General features: G+C 42.6%; 2 protein-coding genes across 3 annotated transcripts; both read right to left on the reverse strand.

The window, feature by feature from the left end:
- Positions 1-100: 100 nt before the first annotated feature.
- LOC139368754 (glucose-6-phosphate 1-dehydrogenase-like) lies at positions 101-12,987 on the reverse strand. Its single transcript, XM_071108071.1, has 13 exons — positions 12,830-12,987; positions 11,445-11,566; positions 4,334-4,371; positions 4,089-4,197; positions 3,736-3,953; positions 3,348-3,506; positions 3,054-3,179; positions 2,838-2,931; positions 2,474-2,660; positions 2,123-2,358; positions 1,899-1,975; positions 1,634-1,726; positions 101-1,519 (listed from the first exon to the last, which is right to left on the reverse strand). Exons 1-13 carry the CDS (start codon positions 12,837-12,839, stop codon positions 1,429-1,431), a joined length of 1,560 nt encoding a protein of 519 aa, XP_070964172.1. The 5' UTR covers positions 12,840-12,987; the 3' UTR covers positions 101-1,428.
- A 6,022-nt stretch (positions 12,988-19,009) lies between these two features.
- LOC139368756 (polypeptide N-acetylgalactosaminyltransferase 6-like) lies at positions 19,010-26,053 on the reverse strand. 2 transcript variants are annotated; one of them, XM_071108073.1, is made up of 11 exons: positions 25,902-26,053; positions 24,069-24,584; positions 23,783-23,955; positions 23,353-23,502; positions 22,804-23,038; positions 22,612-22,729; positions 22,144-22,344; positions 21,835-21,966; positions 21,630-21,731; positions 21,097-21,255; positions 19,010-20,727 (listed from the first exon to the last, which is right to left on the reverse strand). In XM_071108073.1, the coding sequence occupies exons 2-11, from the start codon at positions 24,551-24,553 to the stop codon at positions 20,614-20,616; spliced, it is 1,869 nt and encodes a 622-aa protein (XP_070964174.1). In that variant the 5' UTR covers positions 24,554-24,584; positions 25,902-26,053; the 3' UTR covers positions 19,010-20,613. The 2 variants fall into 2 exon arrangements, 1 of the variants encoding a protein (XP_070964174.1); XR_011627013.1 differs by having other exon boundaries at positions 20,456-20,727; positions 21,097-21,383; positions 21,464-21,731; positions 25,902-26,050.
- Positions 26,054-26,958: the final 905 nt, after the last annotated feature.

Genomic DNA, 26,958 nt, shown 5'->3' on the forward strand with positions numbered 1-26,958 from the left:
GACCAGTTTCACATGAAAAGGCTGTATCAACAAGTCAATTTCCCCCCCTATATAGCATGCTACATTTGACATTTTTGTTCTTTACATGAGACAAATTGCCAAAATTGTAATGCAAATCTATTTATTGAGGATATAAATTAAAAACAAAAAAAAGCAGCAACATTTTTTTATTATGGTCAAGTGACAAGAATGCAAGATACTTCTAGAGACCAACCCCTTAAACACAAAATACCTGTATCAATGGAGACTGAACACAAAAATAAGTTCTGGAAATAACATGTGAATGTTCAGTCTATAACACAGTATATCATTAAATAGACAGCATTATGTTGACCCTGTGACAGACCTTGTCATTTCTAAACTCTTATTCAAAATGATCATTAACTTCAATAGGCCATGCCTGGAAATGTAAGAAAATGTCAACAAAAAGCAAAGTAACAGAGTGAGAATGAGATAACTCAGTTCTTGGAATTCAGCACACCAAAGCTTTGTTCTAAATACAATGTTGCTCTTAAGAAATTCAAGATGAGAAACTGCCTGCAGAAAATATTGACCTCTGCATTAAACCACCATGTTCTGAACCCACTTCATAGTAACAATAAGGATTATTACTATGCAACATGGTTTTCCTTGGTCCAAAATAGCATGAGAAAAACAAAAGGATAACCTTAATAGTAAAAACAACAACTGCAGAGCATTATAAAGTATTACAATTATATCCGTTTATACATGTGGTCATGGTGGAGGGTGGTAGACATTCATTGTAATTCCCACCATTAAATGGGTTATCTACATTTTGTTCTCCATCTCCAGGTCTAACTTTTGATACTAATGTCACAACTCTGGCCTAATTCTTTTTCACCCCCTTTTCCCTGAAGTTTGTATTCGAACACTACCTCTCAAGGTGTAAGACAGTGGAAAATCTGTCCAGCCCATGCTTGCACCCATTCAATGGCTACAGTCCTATTATCTACTCTTCTCCCAATCTTACATTTGCACATGAACACACTCCACCTTATGGAACGGACTGGTGTGAGGAGTATGTTGGAAACAAGCAGTGGCAGGGTAGAGAATCAGATCACAACCACAGCTTTTGAATCCATGAAGAGAACCAAAAGAGTGCACACTTCAGGAAGAAGAGGGAGAAACAGAAATTTGGCTAGTGTTTCTCTCGCTCCCTTCATCCCCAGTGGTTAAGTGCCCCCCCGACTAGTTAAGACCTGATGAGCATTCATGTAGTAGCTGAGACCTAGTCCGTTCCTATACTTTTACATAGCTTCCTTTCCATACATGCATATATATCCTAATCTCTCTGTTGACTGTTGCCCTGACAGGTCTGGAAAGGAAAGAGCAATAACTCCATCAGACCAAAGTATTGCTGCTCATTTTACCCCGCTCTGGCCCCTCCCCCTCTCCTGCCATCCTGTTTCACAGTTTGTGGGGGTTGACCCATTTGTATGTTCCTTCATAGTGGAAACCAACCCTCTTTGAAAGCTCATCTGCTTCTGTTGGACCCCGGCTAGGAAGAAGGGAAAGAACAAATCAATCACAAAATAAAACCAAAAATACCACTGACAAATTAATGGGACTATTGACTTGCGATACTTGTTTAACTGTTAATGGTAAATCTTACCTTCCATATATGTAGGGGATGGGAGGAGGCTTCTCACTCTCGATCTGATGAAGGAGAGGCGTAAAGATCCTCCAGGCTTCCCTCAGCTCATCACTGAGTGAAAAGAGAAGACAATGTAAGGAGAGTAGCACATAGTAATGCAGCCAATGGGCTGCATTGCACCATCTTGTGGACATAATTATAATGCATGTTCAGTCTTATTTTCATAACACAAACACCATGGCAACAGAAGGGACTTCTGAGCAAGACAGACAGCCTGACTGACCTCCTGACAAAGTGCATCTGGCTGCCACAGAAGACGTCCAGGATGAGACGCTCGTAGGCGTCGGGCAAATTCACATCCTGAGGAGAGAAAAGATTAGTGAAAATTGAGCAAGTAAGGTTGAACATTGTGCCTATATATGGGTTGCTAAAATGTGAGCGTGGTGAGGTAGTGTGCGAGTGTGTTTTCTATGAGCGATGGGGGGGGGGGTTCATTCAGTATCTCACCTTATATCGGCTTTTGTAGGTGAGGTCCAGCTCCGTCTCCTCCGGGTGGAAATACACTCCTGGTTTCTTGCTCATCATCTTCGCGTATACGGCCTCGTTGGGCTGCACACGCACCACCAGCTCATTCCTACGACACTGCGCTCCAAAGATGTCCCCCGGAACATCCGTGAACTGCAACCGCACCTCCGCTTTCCTCTCATTCAGGGCTTTGCCGCAACGCAGGATGAAGGGAACACCTTTGGAAGAACAGAGTAATTACAGTTATCACTGAGGAGTGAGCTGGTTTTACCAGACAGTGAAAGCACAACAAGCAAGACTGGAGGGAGAGAGAGAGAAAGCCGAGGTTCTCACCATCCCAGCGCTCGTTGTGCACGTAGAGCACAGCTGTGGTGAAGGTGGCCTGGGTGGAGCCTTTGGGGACAGTGGGGTCATCAAGGTAACCCAGCTTGGCATCCCCCTCTCCATCTGGGTCACCCACATACTGCCCCAACACCACATCTGACATGGTAATGGGGGCAATGCACTTCAGCACCTTCACCTGCAGGGGAGACAGTGGTCAGGGAGAGAGAGTACGAAGTGATTGGTTTGAAGTCTACTTGTTTATTCTGTTTGGTTTTACTAACTAATAAAGATTGGTGTCAGTTTTCTGGAGGGGCCAATGGAGTCAAGTGAAGATGTGCATTTTGGGCTTTAGTTTGTGTCCATGTTGCTGTACCTTTTCATCCCTGACATCATCAGAGCTGGTGGAGGCAGGCTTCTCCATGGCAACCAGCGAGAGCATCTGGAGCAAGTGGTTCTGCATGACATCCCTGAAAAAAAATTTAATACAAAATGGAGGGTGAGAAGTTACAGACCAACTAGTAGAACATAGCAAGAATAAATGCCTTCATTGAGGTTTGATGTCATTGAGCGCTAACGCAGTTCTCCTCACCGGATGATTCCAAAGTCGTCAAAGTAGCCGCCCCGGCCCTGGGTGCCGAAGGGTTCTTTGAAGGTGAGGACCACACAAGCTATGCTGTCCCGGTTCCAGATGGGCCCAAAGATCCGGTTCCCAAACCTGGAATATTTACCACTGTTTAACCTCAGCCTTATTGACATGGACATAGCTGAAACACACACAGCTGTCTGTTTATTAATGTTGTTTTTTCTCACCCCAAGCAAAGAGAGTGAGGGAGAGAGACTGCAATAGAGAATAGAAAAAGAGTGGAGACGATTTGTCCTGTACCTGAGGACCATGAGGTTCTGCACCATCTCCTTGCCCAGGTAGTGGTCTATGCGGTAGATCTGGTCCTCAGTGAACAGGGAAGAGAGGTGGGTGGACAGCTCCTCTGAGCTCTGCAGGTCACGACCAAATGGCTTCTCCACAATCACTCTGCTCCAGCCCCTAATAAAACACACACAGATAGGAGGGGAGGTAAGCATGTTTTGGATATTAAACAACGGAAGAGGGAGAAGCTAATCTAATGAGCAGCTCTCCCCAGACAAGACCGATTACATGAAGCAAGTGGATTAAATATGAACAGGCCTGTTCAAGGCCTTAGCAACACCACAGAGGAGGATTGAGAGGAGAGGGAGTCAGAGACTGAACAGCAAGACATGACAGGCTTACTGACTTGGTACTCATGCAGTGGTGCTTGATGTTCTTGGTGACATCGTGGTAGACGCTGGGCGGCAGGGCGAGGTAGAAGAGGCGGTTGGCCTTTCCCCCCCCGGGCAGGGACAACAGGTGGGTGTGGAGGTTGGAGAAGGCACTCTCCTCGGTGTACTTCCCACTGACATAAGAGTTACGGCTGAAGAACACAGACAACCGCTCCGCCTCAGAGTCTGCCACCTGGGACCACAGAGAGATAGGAATGTTGTCATACGTCTATGGTTTTAACATGCACAAACACACATACATATGCATTAACCCACACAGTGTAAAAATGTGGGTCAATATGTAATGCGTTCATTTGGAAAGTCTCACCTTCATATAGGGCATGGAGGCAGTTTTGATGGAATCCACCGTCAGGTCAGAGCGGGCAAAGCCCACAAAGTGAGTCTGTTCAGGGAGTAGACCATCTCTAAACAACCACCTGAGTGAGACGGGGGTATAAGAACAGAAAGGAGGATCATTAGGAGTTTTTACTCATCACTTGACACCAAAGAAAATCCACAGCTGCCCTGTGATAGCCACTTCTCATTTTAAGACTAAAGAGGCTGCACACTCACCACAGAGTTGGGTAGATTTTCTTTTTGGCTAGATCCCCCTAAAGAGAAACATATGAACATTATTAACATGTTAACACAAAACCAGATTAGTCACCTCTAAAATGTTGATTGAAACAGAGGCTAGCTATATACACACACAAAAAAAATATTTAGTCAGCCACCAATTGTGCACTTAAAAAATGAGAGGCCTGTAATTTATCATAGGTACACTTCAACTATGACAGACAAAATGAGAAGAAAAAAATTCCAGAAAAACACATTGTAGGATTTATGAATTTATTTGCAAATTATGGCAGAAAATAAGTATTTGGTCACCTACAAACAAGCAAGATTTCTGTCTCTCACAGATCTGTAACTTCTTCTTTAAGAGGCTCCTCTGTCCTCCACTCGTTACCTGTATTAATGGCACCTGTTTGAACTTGTTATCAGTATAAAAGACACCTGTCCACAACCTCAAACAGTCACACTCCAAACTCCGCTATGGCCAAGACCAAAGAGCTGTCAAAGGACACCAGAAACAAAATTGTAGACCTGCACCAGGCTGGGAAGACTGAATCTGCAATAGCGAAGCAGCTTGGTTTGAAGAAATCAACTGTGGGAGCAATTATTAGGAAACGGAAGACATACAAGACCACTGATAATCTCCCTCGATCTAGGGCCCCACGCAAGATCTCACCCCGTGGGGTCAAAATGATCACAAGAACTGTGAGCAAAAATCCCAGAACAACACGGGGGGACCTAGTGAATGACCTGCAGAGAGCTGGGACCAAAGTAACAAAGCCTACCATCAGCAAGGGCATTGAAGATGAAACGTGGCCGGGTCTTTCAGCATGACAATGATCCCAAACACACCGCCCGGGCAACGAAGGAGTGGCTTTGTAAGAAGTATTTCAAGGTCCTGGAGTGGCCTAGCCAGTCTCCAGATCTCAACCCCATAGAAAATCTTTGGAGGGAGTTGAAAGTCAGTGTTGCCCAGCAACAGCCCCAAAACATCACTGCTCTAGAGGAGATCTGCATAGAGGAATGGGCCAAAATACCAGCAACAGTGTGTGAAAACCTTGTGAAGACTTACAGAAAATGTTTGACCTCTGTCATTGCCAACAAAGGGTATATAAAGTATTGATATAAACTTTTGTTATTGACCAAATACTTATTTTCCACCATAATTTGCTAATTAAATTCATTACAAATCCTACAATGATTTTCTGGAATTTTTTTTCTCATTTTGTCTGTCATAGTTGAAGTGTACCTATGATGAAAATTACAGACCTCTCTCTCTCTTGCACAATTGGTGGCTGACTAAATACTTTTTTGCACCACAGTATAGCAGCACTACAGACAGACGCTTCATTCAGGTCCATCAGTGTGGTGATTATTAGTACAGTGATTTTAGAATTGGTGCATTCATCTTAAAATAACTACGTGAGACATCACTGGCAGTCCCCAGCATTGCCACTAGAAGGTCCCATCACATTCTAGTGTGACTATTTTACATTATCAAAAACACTTACACAACATTGATATGAATACTGAGCGCAAATACATTTTTTTTTATTTTTTAAATCAACCCATTTCAACATTATTACTTTAGTGCAACATGTCCTTTATGTTAAAGTAACAAACATTAATATTGTAACATTTTAACTTGTACTTCAGTGCAATATTCATTGTAACATAGTGAATGTTGCACTAAAATGTCACAATGACAAACTGTATAGCAGTTGTGTGATTCATTCCCACTGAACATAAAGGTAACATTTAGGATAGAGGTAGCCTGTAGAATATGCTTTCAAGTAGAGGCCTACACTGAACAATATCAATCTTAGTAGGTAAGGCTTCAGAACCAAGTGCATGATTACATTTGTGCATCACTATTTTGAACTACAGTCAGACAGTATGTCTTGAATTAATTGACGTTTTCTAAAAACATTTCAGTCATTTTGAGTGTCTTTTTCCCTTTTGTCAGCTTCTCAGCCTTTATCGACTTTTCTTTTTTGGGCTTTTTCAGCCCTTTTTCATTCACTCTCATCTCCTTTTCTACTGTTCATGGTATATCTTGACGCACTCAATTTGCAGTGGTGCTCTGCATTTCTCACATGCATAGGTAGTTCGTCACAATGCCGACATCTGTTACCGGTGCATCGTGTTGATTGGCCAGTGAGAAGAAGCTTTGTCATATCTTGCCTGATCTTCAACAGTAGCAGCCAGTAGAGATCTCCTTCCGCGGCTCAGTGGTTTCGTGCCAAACGTTTGCTTAAGAGACTGTGCCACTATCCGTGAGAATGTCTATGGCCCCTCCCATGTCTCTGTAAAAGAAACGGCTGTTTACGAGTGCACTGTTGAGAGACCATGCAAAGATCGGCCATCACCATTTCTTAGCACCCATGTGCTCATTGTATCGGTTGATGCAATTTGGATGTGGGACCCAACCCATCTCAGGGAGGATAGTGTGGGATCCACCATTTGGTTCCACATGTAACCACTGGATGAGACAAGGCCCCATAGCTTGTAAGAAAAACGGATTGGTTTACCTCTTATGAATTGCTTACATCCATGTCGGCCATAGTATTAGATCATGCTCTCATCCAATGACAGCCATTCCTGAAATGGCATGACTTTGTATGACTGATTGAGCTGGGAGAAGATGGGCCTAACCTTAAAATGGGTCATCAGTGATCTTTGTGTTGTCAACCACATGAACGGAGGCCATTATTTCATCAGAGCGATTTCGCCACAATACATTAAATGCTTTCATTGTGTACATCACTGTCAAGTGACCAGTACATGCGTCTTCTTGGAACAGAGCTGTACCCAGATGTGATAAGGATCCCATAGAATGTAAGGAGCTCATCCATACTCGGATACAGTTGCTTGTCCTTGGTCTGGGTGGAGTAGAGGTTGGACATGTCAATGGTGATCTCTCTTAGGGTGGGTGGATACATTAGTAGGAAAACATCCATTGGGTTGGGGCAGCTTTGTTTGACACATTCTGTAGCATTTGGGCTGAATACTATGTGTTAAATCACAGCGGTGGCAGGCCTCTTCGATCATTTGAACAATCAATCTTTATTTTTGACCACCTACAGCTTTTCCCTTAGCTCTTCTGACTGGACCCTCTTGGCTCTTCATTAGCAACAGTGGAGGGGGGTGGGTAGGTCATCATCACTGATAACGTTGTTCCTGTCATGATCTGATGCACTGTGTTATCCCGCCGGTCACTATTTTCGCCGTCAACATGTTTACTCATTCTATGACCACACTGAACAAAGTTGAGTAATTGCAAATGCATATATCAATTAGAGGGCGACCGATTAATCAGAATGGCCGATTAATTAGGGCCGATTTCAAGTTTTCATAACAATCGGAAATCGGTATTTTTGGGCACCGATTTGCCGATTTTTTAAATATATTTTTATACCTTTATTTAACTAGGAAAGTCAGTTAAGAACACATTCTTATTTTCAATGACGGCCTAGGAACGGTAGGTTAACTGCCTCGTTCAGGAGCAGAACGACAGATTTTCACCTTGTCAGCTCGGGGGATCCAATCTTGCAACCTTACAGTTAACTAGTCCAACGCAATAACGACCTGCCTCTCTCTCGTTGCACTCCACAAGGAGACTGCCTGTTACACGAATGCAGTAAGCCATGGTAAGTTGCTAGCTAGCATTAAACTTATCTTATAAAAAACAATCATAATCACTTGTTAACTACACATGGTTGATGATATTACTAGATATTATCTAGCGTGTCCTGCGTTGCATATAATCTGGCTGAGCATACAAGTATCTAAGTATCTGACTGAGCGGTGGTAGGCAGAAGCAGGCGCGTAAACATCCATTCAAACAGCACTTTCGTGCGTTTTGCCAGCAGCTCTTCGTTGTGCGTCAAGCATTGCGCTGTTTATGACTTCAAGCCTATCAACTCCCGAGATGAGGCTGGTGTAACCGAAGTGAGATGGCTAGCTAGCTAGTGTGCGCTAATAGCGTTTCAAACGACACTCGCTCTGAGCCTTTTAGTAGTTGTTCCCCTTACTCTGCATGGGTAACGCTGCTTCGATGGTGGCTGTTGTCGTTGTGTTGCTGGTTCGAGCCCAGGGAGGAGCGAGGAGAGGGACGGAAGCTATACTGTTACATTGGCAATACTAAAGTGCCTATAAGAACATCCAATAGTCAAAGGTTAATGAAATACAAATGGTATAGAGGGAAATAGTTCTATAATAACTACAACCCAAAACGTTTTTACCTGGGAATATTGAAGACTCATGTTAAAAGGAACCACCAGCTTTCATATGTTCTCATGTTCTGAGCAAGGAACTTAAACGTTAGCTTTCTTACATGGCACATATTGCACTTTTACTTTCTTCTCCAACACTTTGTTTTTACATTATTTAAACCAAATTGAACATGTTTCATTATTTACTTGAGGCTAAATTTATTTTATTGGTGTATTATATTAAGTTAAAATAAGTGTTCTCATTCAGTATTGTTGTAATTGTCTTTATTACAAATACATAAAAAATAAAAAAATAAATAAATAGGCCGATTAATCGGTATCTGCTTTTTTGGTCCCCCAATAATCGGTATCGGCGTTGAAAAATCATAATCGGTCGACCTCTAATATCAATACTAGACACCTTAAAAGATGTATACCAAAAATCTTCGTCCTCTCTTTATGTTAACATAAACTCAGCAAAAAAATAAATAAACGTTCCTTTTTCAGGACCCTATCTTTCAAAGATAATTTGTAAAAATCCAAATAACTACAGATTCTTCATTGTAAAGGTTTTAAACACTGTTTCCCATGCTTGTTCAATGAACCATAAACAATTAATGAACATGCACCTGTGGAACGGTTGTTAAGACAAGAACAGCTCACAGACGATAGGCAATTAAGGTTACAGTTATGAAAACTTAAACACTAAAGAGGCCTTTCTACTGACTCTGAAAAACACCAAAATAAAGATTCCCAGGGTCCCTGCTCATCTGCGTGAACATGCCTTAGGCATGCTGCAAGGAGGCATGAGGACTGCAGAAGAGACAACCCAGTCCAAGCTCTTCTGAGCGGGAGCTGCCCTCCTGTAGGGGTGGGAGGGACAAGAGACCAGAGGTGACGGTACAGAGTGCTCGGATTGGGATGTAGGGTTGGAGCAAAGCTTGAAGGTAAGGAGGTGCAGTTCCCCTTGCTGCTCCATAGGCAAGCACCAGGGTCTTGAAGATGATGCGAGCTGTGTGCGGAGGAGCGAGTTGACATGGGAGAACTTAGGAAGGTTGAACACCAAGCGGGCTTGGTATGCCACTTGGGGAAAAACTTAAACATAATAATTCATCCGAATGGCCTTATGGACTATTATGTGTCTTATTCCAGTGATTTGTGTCTAATGACTAAATGGGTTACACCTTTAAACTGATATGCATTAGCCTATGCCCAGCCTCAGTCTGTCCATGACTACTGGCCTTCTGTCCCGCCTCAGCTGAGAGGAAAATGCAAACCGAGGGTGGCTTGACAAACACCATCGAATCACATTTCTCTCATCATTCTTCAGTTAATCATTAATATTTACTAATGTTTCATTGGCAGAGCGACTGTAATGAGGCCATGTTGAGTGAGGTGGTGTGTGTGCCTGCGGTGTATTTTTGGGTACATGTAACACCAGCTTGTGATTGGTGTGTGCTTGCTGAGTGTCAAGGACCGATTGCAGCATTGCACACAAACCATATTTTACAGTAGCCTATGTACATCACTGTTCCCAAAAACCACCATAGACACCACAAGGCTATGCCTTACCACCATTACCATTCCCCCATTCTGATTCCCAACATGCCTCTCTACTACCTTTGTCAGCGGTTTCCTTTCATTACGGTGACACTGCACTATTCAGCTCTTGCACCACTCCTTTCAACCAAGAGAAAATAGAGTGGGAGAACCGGCCTAAATGGAGAAGTGGGCGGAAGAATGATACATTGAGCTCCTCTCCGAAAGTACATTTGATCAGTTAACTGGGCAGGTGTCACAGGCGAAAACATGAAAAAACATTGTAGGCCAAGAGAGGACTTTTCTAGAGAAGGAAATACTGTAAGAAAATGCAACTTCAAAGTGACTCGACTGAGTCAGTGAATTGATAATCCTTGTAGGTACTGATAGGAGAAGAGATAGAAAGTCATTTCCCACAACCTATAATTCTGGCTCATTAGGCCATCTCTATGTGACTGGGGAACATGCAGTAATTCAGCTGAGTTGATCAACAAAAGATCAGTTCGTACACTATGATTGGCCAACGTACTGTCTGTGCGCAACATGATTAACTAACAAACAGTTCAAGCTGAACATGATTGGCTAACAAACAGTGTCATAATATCAAGGTTCATGATTGTTAGTTCTCTTTGTATCAAGGCCAGACTACAGCGAGCACAAGTGATTCTGGGGTTGCTTAGTTACACAAGCTCTGTGTAATGTGTCTCAATTAAATTTCTACATTTCCTCAAATGTGCAACCCCTCTTGTCCGTTTCAACACACCGTTCTCACTAAATGTGTTCCCTTATCTGTCCACCTAAAATCTATCAAATAGGTATAACTGAACAAAACATTGAAATTATTCTAGGAGAAGACTAATTCTGTGTGTCTCGGACAAATGTATCCTAATTTTGGTAGCCTACATTTAGTAAATTGTTAATCCTGTGCAACTGATCGATCTTGAACTACCTCAGAATTGATTACAGGTTTAATTTCATCATTATGGTCCTGTGTGGCTCAGTCGGTAATGCATGGCGCTTGCAATGCCAATGGTTGTGGGTTCGATTCCTGCTGGGGCCACCATACGTAAAATGTACTCACACATGACTAAGTTGGTTTGGACAAAAGTGCCTTAAATGGCACATATTTTCAGGGAATTTCATAAAAGTCCAAAAGAGGATAGATGATGTTCAAAACCTCAACTGATTCACTTATTTTGTCAGTCACTCGCTCCAATATGCATCCAACACACACTCACTCCACCAGCCCATTCACAACTTTTGTAATTATAAAAATAAAGTTTCCTGTGCTGTGGAGGGTCAAAACTTGCAGGGTCATTCATCAGTAATCAAAGTAGCCTCTAATTTCCCCATCTCACCGATGCTCCCATGATGATGAAGATGTGAGCGTCAGAATGATGGAACTCCTTGTCATCATGCAGCTCCTTCCGCAGCTCTCCGAACACCTCGGACCGAGAGAGGGGAATGGCACTCAATTTTCCTAGGCAAAGATAAATGTCAAAAACAAGTTATTATTAATAACAAGATTGGCCAAACATGTAGGAACCAACAATATGAATAATACAGTGTAGTCTACTGTAGTCTAGTTTAATAGCATACTGAAGGAGTGAGAGTAAAAACTATTTTTGAATATCACACTATTATGCCAATAGACTAGAGCAGTAAGAGTACTGCTCTGGGCCTGTCTGGCACAATGATTCATACCAAGGGAGTACAACAGCCACAATCACTTTCAAAACACATAGCAAGTTAAATAACACCACACACAAACAATGAACTATCTGAACACTCAGAGACACAGCAATGCCTTGGGATCGACAGAAGAGGCAGGCTACAATAAGTGACAGAATAGATTGCTACATTCTTATTTCTACTTCCTTGTGTTCTACGAGCAGTAAGATTGTCCAAAGGGGAACAGATATTTGAAAAATGTAGATTTACTTTCAGGAAGCACTCCTTTTCATTTGAGGAAAACAGTTTCAGCCCCAAATGTCTTCTAGCCAAATAGCACTTTATTTTAAGAGGGCACAAACAGCCTATAGTCTATAAAACCATAAAACACAAATCATTTGATAAAAGTATTACACAACCATTTGTTCCATATTGCATTACACGTTTGGTAAAGAATCGGCCTACCCTTTCTGGTCATAGGCTGATAAGAAATAATCAAGATGTATTGTGTACCACCTTCAAAAGCAGTACTCTTATTTTACCTAAATGGCAACAGGTTAGAACTATATACAAATATTAGATACAATTTACAGACCGCGCACCCTTCGCGGATAAACGTTCGCCACTTTGCAGACGCACAGCTACAACACACCAGCAACTGTAATGTTATTAGCAAAATCCTCAGCCCAAACCCGTATTTTAAAAAAGGGCCGGACCTAGCTAGCAGTGACTACTGAAATAATACTGACTGGGCTCACTTGCCTAGTCACGCTAACTAGCCGAATTTGTACCTGTAAAGTTACAAGGTAAATTAGCTAGCAAGCAAACTATTCATACTATGTACACAATATTTGGATCTAGGTCACCCATCAAAGTAACGTTTATTTAATGGCATACCATACTGCCATTTATTTAATGGCATACCATACTGACACTAACATCCCATCATGTTCGTGGCTGTTTTGACAGCATGACAAGAATGTAGCAGCAAAATGACCTGCTAGCATCGGCTAACTGTCAAGCTGTTCGTAATCAGAAGAATACCTTTACAAAACTATATACGGTTACTTACTTCCAGCCATTTCCAATTCAAACGATTATCTGAGAGTGTGGCGAAAACAGAGCTATCTTCGCTCGAAAATTCTGTAAATCTACAAGCCACAAAACTTATTGCAGTTTCTTTCTTCCCTGTCGAAATGACACAACCGAATTCAGTGATTTTATTGGTTTAGAGGGAAACTCACCAACGCTCGATCCACTTCCCATCACCATTTGCCTCCAATGACGTCACATTTCCAAATCCAGCAAAAGATGGGTGGGGCGTGGTTATCTGTACACTCTTCAGAGAAAAACACCAATCAAAGAGAATAAATAGCCATCACTGACATGCAAGTGGATATGTAGCAGAGGGGGTGGAAGACTCCCCAAATATATGGAAGAAGGTACTCTGGTCAGATGAGACTAAAATTGAGCTTTTTGTCCATCAAGGAAAACGCTATGTCTTGTGTTTGACCAACCTGGATCAAATCCTGGACAAAACACTTTCTGGGATTATAAATAAAGTCATGTATAAACTGCATGAACATGGAAGAGACACCAAACACTGCTAATTCAAAATAATAAACGTAAATCAACAGATCATCATCTGGTATTGAAAATCCTTGCTAGTCCATTATCTGAAAATACTTCCTTTCACAGGGGAACATCATTTCTCTGCTTATGCTTGATTTCATTATCCATGATACATGCCACACACAGACATATGCTCCTAGACATTTCCACTTCACAATAACAGCACTTACAGTTGACCGGGGCAGCTCTAGCAGGGCCAAAATTTCACGAACTGACTTGTTGGAAAGGTGGCATTCTATGACGGCGCCATGTTGAAAGTCACTGAGCTCGTCAGTAAGGTCATTTGAGTGCCAATGGTTGTTTGTGGAGATTGCATGGCTGTGTGCTTGATTTTATACACTTGTCAGCAACAGGTGTAGCTGAAATAGCCAAATCCACTCATTTGAATGGTGTCCACATAGTTTTATGTGTATATATACACACACTACTGTTCAAAAGTTTGGGGTCACTTAGAAATGTCCTTGTTATTTAAAGAAAAGCTATTTTTTTGTCCACTAAAATAACAGAAAAGCGATCAGAAATATAGTGTAGACATTGTTAATGTTGTAAATGACTATTGTAGCTGGACACGTCTGATTTTTTATGAAATATCTACATAGGCGTACAGAGGTTCATTATCAGCAACCATCAATCCTGTGTTCCAATGGTACGTTTGGTGTTCACCAAAAGGCATGTGGGAGACTCCCCAAACATATGGAAGAAGGTACTCTAGTCAGATGAGACTAAAATTGAGCATTTTGGCCATCAAGGAAAACGCTATGTCTGGCGCAAACCCAATACCTCCCATAACCCCGAGAACACCATCCCCAAAATGAAGCATGGTGGTGGCAGCATCATGCTGTGGGGATGGTTTTCATCGGCAGGGACTGGGAAACTGGTCAGAATTGAAGGAATGATGGATGGTGCTAAATACAGGGAAATTGTTGAGGGAAACCTGTTTTAGTCTTCCAGAGATTTGAGACTGGGATGGAGGTTCACCTTCCAGCAGGACAATGACCCTAAGCATACTGCGAAAGCAACACTCGAGTGGTTTAAGGGGAAACATTTACATTTCTTGGAATGGCCTAGTCAAAACACAGACCTCAATCCAAATGAGAATCTGTAGTATGACTTAAAGATTGCTGTAGACCAGCGGAACCCATCCAACTTGAAGGAGCTGGAGCAGTTTTGCCTTGAAGAATGGGAAAAAATCACAGTGGCTAGATGTGCCAAACTTATACAGACATACCCCAAGAGACTTGCAGCTGTAATTGCTGCAAAAGGTGGCTCTACAAAGTATTGACTTTGGGGGGTGAATAGTTATGCAAGCTCAAGTTCTGTTTTTTTTTTGTCTTTCTTGTTTGTTTCACCCCCCAATTTTTGGGGGGCATCTTCAAAGTGGTATGCATGTTGTGTAAAACAAATGATACAAACACTCAAAAAAATTGAATTCCAGGTTGTAAGACAACAAAATAGGAACAATGCCAAGGGGGTGAATACTTTCGCAAGCCACTGTAACTAGCCATTTCATCACTGTGGACGTGCTGCGCGTGTAAAGTCAGCAACAATAAGCAGTGCATTGCATGCACGCCTGTGTCGCTGTAACGTTGTATAAAGTCAGCAACAATAAGCGATGCGGCGGCATCCTTTCAAAATAAAGGTTTAGGTGCAGCGGTTACCGTTCAAAATAATATAGTATATATTATGTTCTTGCACATGTCTCGCGACCCCTTAATCCTTCCCGCGACCAACAGTTGAGACTCACGGTATTAGAGTGTCTAGCTTCAGAAACAGACAGCTTCATTAAAAATTACCCGCAAATCAAATCAAAGTTTATTTGTCACGTGCGCGATACAACAGTGAAATGCTTACTTACAGGCTCTAACCAATAGTGCGAAAAAAGGTGTCTGTGTGTGTGTGTGTGTGTGTGTGTGTTTGTTTGTTTGTGTAGGTAAGTAAAGAAATAAAGCAACAGTAAAAAGACATTTGACAATAAGAGTAGCAAGGCTATATACAGATAGACACTGGTTAGTACGGCTTATTGAGGTAGTATGTACATGTAGGTATGGTTAAAGTGACTATGCATATATGATGAACAGAGAGTAGCAGTAGAGTAAAAAGAGGGGTTGGCGGGTGATGGGACACAATGTAGATAGCCCGGTTAGCCAATGTGCGGGAGCACTGGTTGGTCGGGCCAATTGAGGTAGTATGTACATGACCATATAGTTAAAGTGACTATGTATATAAGATCAACAGAGAGTAGCAGCAGGGGGGAGGGCACACAATGCAAATAGTCCGGGTAACCATTTGGTTACCTGTTCAGGAGTCTTATGGCTTGGGGGTAAAAACTGTTGAGAAGCCTTTTTGTCCTAGACTTAGAACTCCGGTACTGCTTTGACAATTTTTAGGGCCTTCCGCAAAACACCAGTCTCAACGTCAAAAAATGAAGAGGAGACTCCGGGATGCTGGCCTTCTAGGCCCATCATAGTCTTTTCTTTTTATTGGCCAGTCTGAGATATGTTTTTTTCTTTGCAACTCTGCCAGTCGCCTCTTCACTGTTGACACTGAGACTGGTCTATTGCGGGTACTATTTAATGAAGCTGCCAGTTGAGGACTTGAGAGGTGTCTGTTTCTCAAACTAGACCCTCTAATGTACTTGTCCTCTTGCTCAGTTGTGCACCGGGGCCTCCCACTCCTCTATCTATTCTGGTTAGGGCCAGTTTGTGCTGTTCTGTGAAGGGAGTAGTACACAGCTTTGTATGAGATCTTCAGTTTCTTGGCAATTTCTCGCATGGAATAGCCATCATTTCTCAGAACAAGAATAGACTGACGAGTTTCAGAAGAAGTTATTTGTTTCTTGCCATTTTGAGCCTGTAATCGAACCCACAAATGCTGATGCTCCAGTTTGCAGCTGACAACAGTTTGCAGCTGTGCTAACATAGTTGCAAAAGGGTTTTCTAATCATCAATTAGCATTTTAAAATGATACACTTGGATTAGCTAACACAACGTACCATTGGAACACAGGAGGGATGGTTGCTGATAATGGGCCTTTGTACGTCTATGTTGATTTTCCCTTAAAAATCTGCTTTTTCCAGCTACAATAGTCATTTACAACATTAACAATGTCTACACTGTATTTCTGAAGTACTTAGTAATTTGTTTAAGCACTTTTGGGAACAATTACAGTTTTGAGTCTTCTTGGGTATGACACTACAAGCTTGGCACGTCTGTTTTTCGCTACACCCGCAATAACATCTGCTAAATATGTTTATGTGACCAACAAATTTTGATTTGAGGATTTTCTCCCATTCTTCTCTGCAGTTTATCAAGCTCTGTCAGGTTGGATGGGGAAGCATTGCTGCAAAGCTATTTTCAGGTCTCCCCAGAGATGTTGGATCAGGTTCAAGTCCGGGCTCTGGCTGGGCCACTCAAGGACATTCAGAGACTTGTCTCGAAGCCACTCCTGCATTGTCTTGGCTGTGTGCTTAGGGTTGTGGTCCTGTTGGAAGGTGAACCTTCGCCCCAGTTTGAGGTCCTGAGCTCGCTGGAGCAGGTTTTCATCAAGGATCTCTGTACTTGTTTCCCCCGATCCTAACTAGTCACCCAGTCCCTGCCACCTAAAGGACTCTCAGACCATGAGAAACAAGATTATCTGGTCTGATGAAACCAAGATTGAACACTTTGGCCTGAATGCCAGGTCTTGTGTCTTAGAGGAAACCTGGCACCATTCCTACGGTGAATTATGGTGGTGGCAGCATCATGCAGTGGGGACAATTTTCAGCAGCAGGGACAGAGCGACTAGTCAGGATTGAGGGGAAGATGAACGAAGCAAAGTACAGAGAGATCCTTGATGAAAACCTGCTCCAGACAACTCAGGACCTCAGACTGGGGTGAAGGTTCACCTTCCAACAGGACAACAACCCTAAGCACACAGCCAAGACAACGCAGGAGTGGCTTCGGGACAAGTCTCTGTTACTTCTGATTTCTATCCCCCCCCTCCCCTTTGTTCAGGGACACACTATTCCATTTCTGTTAGTCACATGTCTGTGGAAATTGTTCAGTTTATGTCTCAGTGGTTGAATCTTGTTATGTTCATACAAATATTTAAACATGTTAAGTTTGCTGAAAATAAATGCAGCTGACAGTGAGAGGATGTTTATTTTTTTGCTGATATATACAGTGGGGCAAAATTAGTATTGTCAGCCAATAATTGTTCAAGTTCTCCCACTTAAAAAGATGAGAGAGGCCTGTAATTTTCATCATAGGTACACTTCAACTATGACAGACAAAATTAGAAAACAAATCCAGAAAATCACACTGTAGGATTTTTAATGAATTTATTTGCAAATTATGGTGGAAAATAAGTATTTGGTCACCTACAAACAAGCAAGATTTCTGTCTCTCACAGACCTGCTTCTTTAAGAGGCTCCTCTGTCCTCCACTCGTTCCCTGTATTAATGGCACCTGTTTGAACTTGTTATCAGTATAAAAGACACCTGTCCACAACCTCAAACAGTCACACTCCAAACTCCACTATGGCCAAGACCAAAGAGCTGTCAAAAGACACCAGAAACAAAATTGTAGACCTGCACCAGGCTGGGAAGACTGAATCTGCAATAGCGAAGCAGCTTGACTTGAAGAAATCAACTGTGGGAGCAATTATTAGGAAACGGAAGACATACAAGACCACTGGTAATCTCCCTCGATCTAGGGCCCCACGCAAGATCTCACCCCGTGGGGTCAAAATGATCACAAGAACTGTGAGCAAAAATCCCAGAACCACACGGGGGGACCTAGTGAATGACCTGCAGAGAGCTGGGACCAAAGTAACAAAGCCTACCATCAGCAAGGGCATTGAAGATGAAACGTGGCTGGGTCTTTCAGCATGACAATGATCCCAAACACAACGCCGGGCAACGAAGGAGTGGCTTCGTAAGAAGCATTTCAAGGTCCTGGAGTGGCCTAGCCAGTCTCCAGATCTCAACCCCATAGAAAATCTTTGGAGGGAGTTGAAAGTCCATGTTGCCCAGCAACAGCTCCAAAACATCACTGCTCGAGAGGAGATCTGCATGGAGGAATGGGCCAAAACACCAGCAACAGTGTGTGAAAACCTTGTGAAGACTTACAGAAAATTGAGCACATCTGGGACATCATGTCTCGCTCCATCCACCAACGCCACAGACTGTCCAGGAGTTGGCAGATGCTTTAGTCCAGGTCTGGGAGGAGATCCCTCAGGAGACCATCCGCCACCTAATCAGGAGCATGCCCAGGCGTTGTAGGGAGGTCATACAGGCACATGGAGGCCACACACACTACTGAGCCTCATTTTGACTTGTTTTAAGGACATTATATCAAAGTTGGATCAGCCTGTAGTGTGGTTTTCCACTTTAATTATGAGTGTGACTCCAAATCCAGACCTCCATGGGTTGATACATTTGATTTCCATTGATAATGTGATTGTCAGCACATTGAACTATGTAAAGAAAATGCATTTAATAAGAATATTTCATTCAGATCTAGGATGTGTTATTTCAGTGTTCCCTTTTTTTTTAGCAGTATATATATATATATATATACATATATACACACACACACACACACACACACACACATACATTCCAGCATATTTTTTTAAACTATTTTCTACATTGTAGAATAGTGAAGCAATCAAAACTATGAAAACATATGGAATCATGTTGTAACCAAAAAAAAATGTTAAATCCAAATATATTGTAAATTTGAGATTCTTCAAATAGCCACCCTTTGCACACTCTTAGCATTCTCTCAACCAGCTTCTTGAGGTAGTCACCTGGAATGCAGGTGTACCATTTGTTAATTTGTGGAATTTCTTTCCTTAAAATGTATTTGAGCCAATCAGTTGGGTTGTGACAAAGTAAGGGTGGTATACAGAAGATAGCCCTATTTGGTAAAAGACCAGGTCCATATTTTGGCAAGAACAGCTCAAATAAGCAAAGAGGAATGACAGTCCATCATTACTTTAAGACATGGTCATTCAATCCTGAGAATGTCAAGAACTTAAGGCTTCTTCCAGTGCAGTTGCAGAAACCATCAAGTGCTATGATGAAACTGGCTCTCATGAGGACCACCACACTAAAGACCCGGAGTTACCTCTGCTGCAGAGGATAAGTTCATTAGAGTTACCAGCCTCAGAACTTAATCCCAAAGAATCACTTCAGAGTTCAAGTAACAGACACATCAACTGTTCAGATGAGACCACGTGAATCAGGTCTTCATGGTCAAATTGCTGCAAAGAACCACTACTAAAGGACACGAATAAGAATAGACTTTCCTTGGGCCAAGAAACACAAGCAATAGACATTGGACCAGTTGAAATCTGTTCTTTGGTCTGAACCAAAAATCTCAAATTTGGGCTTCTAGCCACCGTGTCTTTGAGAGACACAGTAGGTGAACGGAGGACCGCTGCATGTGTGGTTCCCACCTAGAAGCATGGAGGAGCTTGAGGGGGGGTCCTTTGCTGGTGACGTGGTCTGATTTATTTAGAATTTAAGGCAAACTTAACCAGCATGGCTACCACAGCATTCTGCAGCGATACACCATCACATCTGGTTTGCGCTTAGTGGGACTATCATTTGAACAAGGAGAGGGATGGAGCGCTGCATTAGATGACCTGCCCTTCAATCACCCAACCTCAACCCAATTGAGATGGTTTGGGATGAGAGGGAAGGAAAAGCATATGGAAACTCCATCAAGACTGTTGGAAAAGCATTCCTCATGAAGCTAGTTGAGAGAATGCCAAGAGTGTGCAAAGCTGTCAAAGGGTGGTTACTTTGAAGAACCTCAAATATATTTTGATTTGTTGAACACTTTTTTGGCTACTACATAATTCCATGTGTTCTTTCATATTTGTCTTACCTATTACTCTACAGTATAGAAAATAGTTTTAAAAAGAAACCCTTGAATGAGTAGGTGTTCAAACTTGACTGGTACTATCTATGTCCTTTGGCCTAGTGATTAAAGAATTAAGCACATTTAAGTGTAAAAACTTAAACTTCTACAAACTCATCCAAATCGGGATCCTCTAGAATAAAACATTAAAGCCTCAAACTTTTCAACTTCTTTAGTAAATAAAGAAATAAAGTACTGGGTCAAACTGCACAGGGTCCCATATTTCAGAAATACATGTGTTGTCATCAAAAAGGGCAGGGCTCCCAAATGTAATGGATAATGTCAGTGATCCTCCTCCTTTCCTGGATCCCATTGGTCAGCTGAGGTCCCAGTGTTGGCTGAGATTGGCCAAGTCACAGCTACTCATCACCACTTCCCCTCCGTCTACAGTCAAGCATTTGCCCGAGGAGGGATTCTTAAGGAGAGAACCCTGTGTGAACAAACAATAATGAGCAGAATAAAAGGCTACTGTGCACTGCAAGTGACCACAATGCTCTGTTCTGCACTTTCCTTCTGAAAAGTGCAGCATGAACATAGCTAATGTGTGTAACAGCATGGGTATACTGTGAAGTTGTTAATGCCCTTGTGTTGCATGACATACAAGCCTCAATCAGTAATTTGATTGTAAGGAGAAAAGGGTTTCCACATACTGTATACGAAACATACCCATGTACAAGACCTGCAGTAACACTTTCAGAGCAGTGGAGAAGATGTGCATTGATTATTAGAGTGACAATGTGAAACAAACTAACCAATAAAATATATATATATTGACAGTTTACAATGTCATGTTACATACCGGTGTAAAATGCCACACTTGCTCCGGGGCCACTGTGGTTCCTTTTCCCTTCAGGCGGCAGAGCTTTATGGATACCGGCGCCGCCCCGGGGGTCGCATGTAGACACAGCTGCTTACCTATGTTGTGACGAAGCTCCTGGTGGGATGTGTACTCAAAATACTACACACAAATGTTATGTTAGAAAAAAAACCTGTGTGGCAATTATAAACATGTACACACGGCTCCGCATATTGTATATTTAAGCAATAAGGCCCGAGGGGGTGCGGTATATGGCCAATATACCACGGCTAAGGGCTGTATCCAGGCACTCCGTTTTGCGTCGTACTAAAGAACAGCCCTTAGCCGTGGTATATTGGCCATTTACCACAAACTCCATAGATGCCTAATTGCTATTATAAACTGTTACCAACGTAATTAGAGCAGTGAAAATAAATTATTTGTCATACCCGTGGTATATGGCATGATGTCCCACGGCTGTAAGCCAATCAGCATTAAGTGCTCAAACCACTCAGTTTATATCTAGATTAAAGTACCTGGTTTCCTCCCATGTTGTGGCATGTGTATAAGATAACCGGTTTCCCACCCTTATTCTTTTCTCCCACATCCAGGCATGTCTTTGAGCCAGAGTTCTTGAGCTGATAAAAAATATAATTTTAGCAGAATATATACACATTAAAAAAGTGGATGCGCATTTATAGACTGACAATCCAATTTCTAATGAAAGTTAAATAACATTACCGCTCCAAACATGACAGGGGTGAGGTCTGGAACATAGGCCTCTGGGTAAACGTTGTGCAAGTACCATGTAAAGTTTTTGCAGCTTAGCTTCTCTTTGAGTTTGAGGCGTTCAGAGATGTCACCATATGTGTTCTGAGTGAACAGGAAGAAGAACATTAAAGCAATGATGGAGGTCATTTTTACATAATGTAAACAATAATGCAGGATACAGTACCACTCTTTACAAAAGAGCCATGTGTAACTGAGAGAACAGCACCTAGACCCCCAGCAGTGTCATGTGTAAAACATTGAGGGGACACTATACCCAACCTCTTTGGCTATGGTGGCAGCCTTCTTGTTCCTGCGGTAGAAGATCTGCTTGTAGTCCTCCATCCAGACCTCGGCTAGACGCACCTGGTTGCGGGCAATCACCGACCTGCCTTTGGGGAAGGTGTGAGGGCTCTTACTGCGGAATACATGTCCCACCACTGAGCAGGGTATGATCTCCAGCTGGCCTCCACATTGCCACACCTACAAGAAGGACATTCCAGGTCAATGGAGTAGACACAGAAAAGGGCATGGGCTGAATGGTCGAGGCTCAAGCTTGGCACAACAGTGACTGAATAAAAGTATTCTAGGGAAGACAGCAAGTAACCATGAAGGGAATCAGAATACAGAAAGAAGCAGTGTCTGCTTTGACCAGCAGAGGGCATTAAAGTCTACATTAACCACCACCATCAGTCAGGCCAACATGATTTTTGATGTACTTCCTGCCCTTCCACATTCTGCATAACTTACCCTGAAGGACATCTCCACATTCTCACCTCCCCAGATCAACATCTTGTCGTCATAGGTCCCAATGTGCTCAAAGTAAGTCTTAGAAATAGAGAACAGACCACCTGCAAAGGTAGGAGTCCTAGGAGTAGACAGTATATTTATGTTCAGTATGACATCACTTCACGAGTGAGTGTGTGTGTATGTATAAAGCACCTGACAGGATAAGTTTCATTCTTGCGTTTCTTTTGGTCTTCCTCAGGGATCTGCTCCCACCCAAAGATAAGGCTCCAGTCAAAGTTTCCACGGTTACGGGCACGAGCTGTGGCGATGGGTTTGGCGAACTTCATGTTGTTTTGGTCAATGATGACTATCTCAGGGCTGACCACAGCAGTGGGCTTCTCCACTATCCGAGCCAGGAGGGGTTCCAGCCAGCCATTGAAGCACTCACCTAACCAGGGATGAAAATGAGACAAACAGAAATATCATATTCATATATTCCCTCACTAATCGTCTTCAGTTTCTTTTAACTGACTAATGTAATGACAACTTCAAAACGTTAATGTTTTCCTCATTTAAAATCAGATCTAAGGGGCTTTGATGATGATGCTTAGGAGTAGTATGAAGTAGTTGATCAGCTGTCAAGGGTCAAACGTGACAGGAGCTTCTGGCAATGAAAGCACTTCCTAACCGGGTTTATAGCTTAATAAGTTACTAAAATTGTATTCTAATTCTATGGTTTGCAGTGTCTGCTGGGACACGCACAGTGGGCATCCAGGAAGGTGAGGATCTCTCCTTGAGCAGTCTGTGCCCCCAGTAGCCTGGCAGTGATTAATCCCTTCCTCTCCCGCTGTCGTAGCACACGCACAATCTTCAGCTGCAGGACATACTCATCCAGACGAGACTTCAGGTGATCTGAAAACCATTGCATGAGGATGGTAAAATACAGCTGGATTACATCTATCCACAGAGGTAGATATCTATTCTGAGAAAATTGCTACTAGGAGTTATTATATACTCTGGCATTGTTCTATTAATGTCACTGTGGAGAGGAAGAGAGCAGTAGGGGAATAACGCATGTGCTCCCGATTGCAAATACATAAACGTTTGATAACGGCAAAGTCTGAAAGGTCTGTCTGTGCCAGGAAAGTCTCACTTTCAGTCAGGTATACAACACCTTCCATACCACACTTACCGTCTGTGCTAGCGTCATCCACCAGTAATATCTCTGTAAGCAGGGAGGCAGGAGCAGTGTGCAGGACGCTGTAAACGGTCCGCAGGAGGGTGGACCACGCCTCGTTGTGGAACACGATGATCACACTGGTGGTGGGGAGAGGAGGGCAGCGCCGGAACCTTTGACCTGCACAACTGACAACAAAGAGGCTATTCTTCAAGGGATCTGCTAGATAAGCTTCGATTGTACACAACCATACAGTACAGATCACTCCAAACTAGCTTCCCTTCAGTCCCCCTGTACTCACTCTGGGTGGCGTGTGTCATTTCCCAGGCTGCGGTGAAGGGAGATACGGTCGCTGGCAAATTGGTTGAAACAATTTTTGGTCAGCCCATCCTGCTTCTCTTTAATCTCTGCAGGGGTCATCCTGCCCATCACAAACGGTCGGCCATAGGCTCCGGGGTCCTCTGGGTCCTGTAGGGGCCTCTCCAGGTGAGGTTGAAGCTCATCTATGCTATAGAACCCAGGTGGACAGCGGGAATCAAAGGAATTGGTCCCACGCTCTGAGGGAAGGGGCAGGGGGGCACCAATCTGGAAGCCCATGTTTGACACAGCACCTCTGACCACACCCATCACCTGTGACTGTTTGTTCGACAGCTCTCGGAGCCAGGGTTCAGGGGAAGTCCCACCTCCCACGTCATACTGCATGACGAGCAGTAGGACCAGGAAGAGGCAGCCTGCTAGAATGGCAAGCTTAAATTGAAGGGTGTGACGGCGGGAGAACGCACGCATTGTGCCGGCGTACCAGAGAAAGACCGCAGGGCTGAAACAGGAGTGATAAAGACATGAGTCAGGTGATGACTCAATTTATCACACCATCCAAACTACAACTAATTACATACTATTGTTAATTGAGGAGAAATTCTAACAGTTTACAGTAACCGGTATCTGTCAGAGTAATCAGTTCTACAATAGCAAAAGGAAGAGGTCACGGGACACCTCTGAGAAGCTTCATTGTGTGATATGTAAATACAGAGTGCCTGATAAAAGCTTTGTTCTCTATGAACAGACAAAGCTGTCTGTATCCTCCCGTGTAGCACTTCCCTTCACACTTGTCTGTATAACTATGGCTTTCTATTTGTTCACGTAAGGTAGAATGAAAGTTGTGGGTAGAAGACAAATTGAAAGGAGATGTTAACTGGCTAATCTTGAATTTGACCAAACAGAGCCTTCAAAATACTGACTTCATGCTGAACTGGTGCATGTCAAGCATCTCTCTCCATGACAGAGGATTAGACTACATAAGTTCCTCATTCATTATAAACAGCTGGAACATATGTTTACTATGAGAGAAACAGCAGGAGGAAACTCATGCATGCCAGCCATAATATTGTGTGGTTACAATTCCAGTTTCACAATACTCGGGACTATTGTGGAAAGGAAAAAAAACATGAAGCGGACGGATTTAACAGTCCCAATGTTAGAAACAAACTGCATTACGTTGTTACCTAGAGTCACATTTGTTTATTTTGCAAGCTATAGCACCCACAATTCTACATGAAGTAGGTTTTTAATAGGACCATCGAGTTTAGTCTAATTTTTTATTTATTTTTTGGCATGGAGAATCTGGTATAGTATTGAAACAATGGTATGGTGACAACCCTTGTTTGAAGCCTCTTGGAATACCTTACAGACGAAGCCAGTGTGTCTAATAAGTCTGTAGGAAAAGAGACCAAAATGTCTCATACACCAAGTTTGTATTGGAAACACAAGATATTTTTTATGGTCTATTTAGATTGTGACTTCTGAAGCCCTCTAAAAGAAACTGTCACAGCTATTACCTGCTTTACTTACATACATCATTTTGTCTAGTTTAGGCTGATGAAATGTGACAAAAATTGGCCAATAGACCATAATGTTAAATTCACTCTACTATATGAACTGCTCATTAAATCCTCTTTTTTTATGTGACAGCTGTTCCATCTTCCCATTCACCTTTTGCAGCCGAACCCAGTTCTGGAAAACCTGATCTATAAGACCACATTACATATTCCACATATGAATGCATAAGAGCTTTAAAAACCCACCCTTGTCAGTCAACTACCCCACGTTAGGAATCATATGAGAGCATGGCATTTACCTTTTTAGCTGAAAACCAGACCACCCAGATGTAGCCTACTTCAAGCCCAAATTTCAAGAATCTAGCCACTTTTTCTTGTCTTTTATCTCTTCTTTGTAAAATTATTCAAAACTGCGAAGTCGTTATCTATACTGACGCCACATGGCATTGAGCGCAGCAGGTGCGTGCCATTACACTGATAACAACAACGGGTAACATGGGCTGCATTCAATATCTGCAACGTTTGCTTATAAGCAACAGTGTACAATAACAAAAACCTAGCTATGTTTGTTTGTTTTACGAATGTGCGTGTGCTGGATAATTGAACAATAACATTTTTCTCCATAGTTGAATTAAACTATTAGATTAATCCAAGTGGCTCTGGCCTAATCGTTTTTAATCAACCATAGTTTTTTCAATGGTTGAATCCAGGCTAGTAGAATATTAATATGCACAGCCTTAACACATTATGTGTGTAATGGTCGTCAGAAGGGAGAACTATTACTGCTATTATCTGCAAATTTATTTTATGCTTTTATTCTCAACAATATAGGTGACTAGGCCTACACATGATGTAGCCATATCATATCCATAGACTTGTAGCATGATGGAATTTCTAGCACAGGGGTGAATTCAACGAGTGAAACTCTGAGGGTGTTCGATTAATCTAGCCCCGGCGCCCGTGCTTTGCATCGGCTGAAAGTTGATTGCATTCGATTTGGAACCGGGCTGCCTCCCATGCATGAGCCAAGTGCCCCGTTCAATGCCCACGGCGAAATCGGCCCAAACACGTAATTAAGAACGTGTAGTAATTAGTCGGATCCTGTGTTTTCCCATGCAGAGGTGATTGCTTTCGATTACTGTTCGATTTGAGAAAGGCATTCCCATCCTTGATGCTTTCGCCCGATGACGTGAAGGGCCTTTGCCTGGTGGCCGGTGGCACAGCATAATCGAATCCGCTCATTCAGAACATTATAGATACAAATGTAATAAACAAATCTGGTATTGTGCCTAATTCTACAAGACAGAAGATCATCTGTCAAAATGCATTTCTATCTGAACGTTTTGTAACGTTGCA

Source organism: Oncorhynchus clarkii, chromosome 16 (assembly GCF_045791955.1).
Source record: "Oncorhynchus clarkii lewisi isolate Uvic-CL-2024 chromosome 16, UVic_Ocla_1.0, whole genome shotgun sequence".
Taxonomy (NCBI): Eukaryota; Metazoa; Chordata; class Actinopteri; order Salmoniformes; family Salmonidae; genus Oncorhynchus; species Oncorhynchus clarkii.